Source organism: Bison bison, unplaced genomic scaffold (genome assembly GCF_000754665.1).
Source record: "Bison bison bison isolate TAMUID 2011002044 unplaced genomic scaffold, Bison_UMD1.0 scf7180017858886, whole genome shotgun sequence".
Classification (NCBI taxonomy): Eukaryota; Metazoa; Chordata; class Mammalia; order Artiodactyla; family Bovidae; genus Bison; species Bison bison.
Genome location: NW_011489458.1, coordinates 315,626 through 316,698, shown reverse-complemented (window position 1 = coordinate 316,698; position 1,073 = coordinate 315,626). Strand labels below are relative to the sequence as shown.

General features: G+C 57.2%; 1 protein-coding gene across 1 annotated transcript in view; it reads right to left on the bottom strand.

The window, feature by feature from the left end:
* Positions 1–6: 6 nt before the first annotated feature.
* TOB2 (transducer of ERBB2, 2) overlaps positions 7–1,073 on the bottom strand; it is a 7,954-nt gene continuing 6,887 nt past the window's right edge. The window contains 1 exon segment of the mRNA XM_010830217.1: positions 7–1,071. Coding sequence (XP_010828519.1) covers positions 655–1,071 — 417 coding nt within the window. The 3' untranslated portion in view covers positions 7–654.

Below are 1,073 nucleotides of genomic sequence, written 5' to 3'. Positions count from 1 at the left end.
ATCAGCTCAAGCGGGGAGGGTGTCAGGCGGCCAGCTGGCAGCTCCCTAAGGCCCAGGCCGGAGAGGGGGCGGGGGCGGGGGCTGGAGTCAGACCTATTTGGGTGGCAGGGCCCGAGAAGGCCTGCTGAGGTTGGATGGCTTTGAGTCAGAGGATAGCTGAGTGATGGAGGCAGTGACACGGGGCAGTCTCTCCCTGTTCTGAGGAGGGCCGGGCCCCAGCTGTAGTTCTTCCTTCCCTGTGAGCTTGGACACACCAGCTTTAAACCAGGCGTGTGAAGGAGGGAGGGAGGGAGGGAGCAGGGAGCAGCAATTCACATCTGGACCATTCTTAGCACAGGAAGCCACTAATTAAAGATGTTATATAGAAAACTACATGTAAAAAAAAAAAAAAAAAAGAAATATAAAACCCAAACCAACCAAATAAATCTAGAGGCAGGCAGGAAAACAGCAGGGGGGGCCGAGTTAAACCCGATTCGCTGCTTCGGAAGACCCCTCCTACTCCATGCCTGGGCTGGATCTTGTTTCTAGAAGTTAGAGTGAGAAGACTGGAAATCTTGTTGTGTTATCTTGCTTTTCCTCTCTTTTTTTGGCCTTTCCTTTCCTTTCTCTTTCCTGTGGTCTTGGGTGCTCCTGGCCCCGCGGGCAGGTAGGCGGTCAGTTGGCCAGCACGACGGGCTGGAACGGCTGGCTAGGATACTGCATGGTGTTCAGGTTGTAGCTGAGGCCTTCCACGAAGGGTGTCTTCTCCAGAAAGAGGCTGTTGGCACCACCACCAAACACCTGGGCCACGTCGAAGCTGCTGCTGTTGCAGGTGCCAGCACCGCTGCCCCCAAAGGAGGCCGGGGAGCCACTGCCTGGGCCATCGGCCCCGTCAAAGAAGAGGCTGGGTGAGCCACCGCCATTGTACACGAACTCCTTGGCGTTGGGTGAGAGCTGGGACTGAGGGGCTGGGTTGGCGGTGATGAAGTTCAGTGAATGCAGGGACAGAGAGAGGCTCTTCTGCTTCAGCAGGTTGTTGGTGGGAGAGCGGGCCAGGCGAGGCTGCTGCTGTGGGGGCTGCGGGCCGCCTGCAC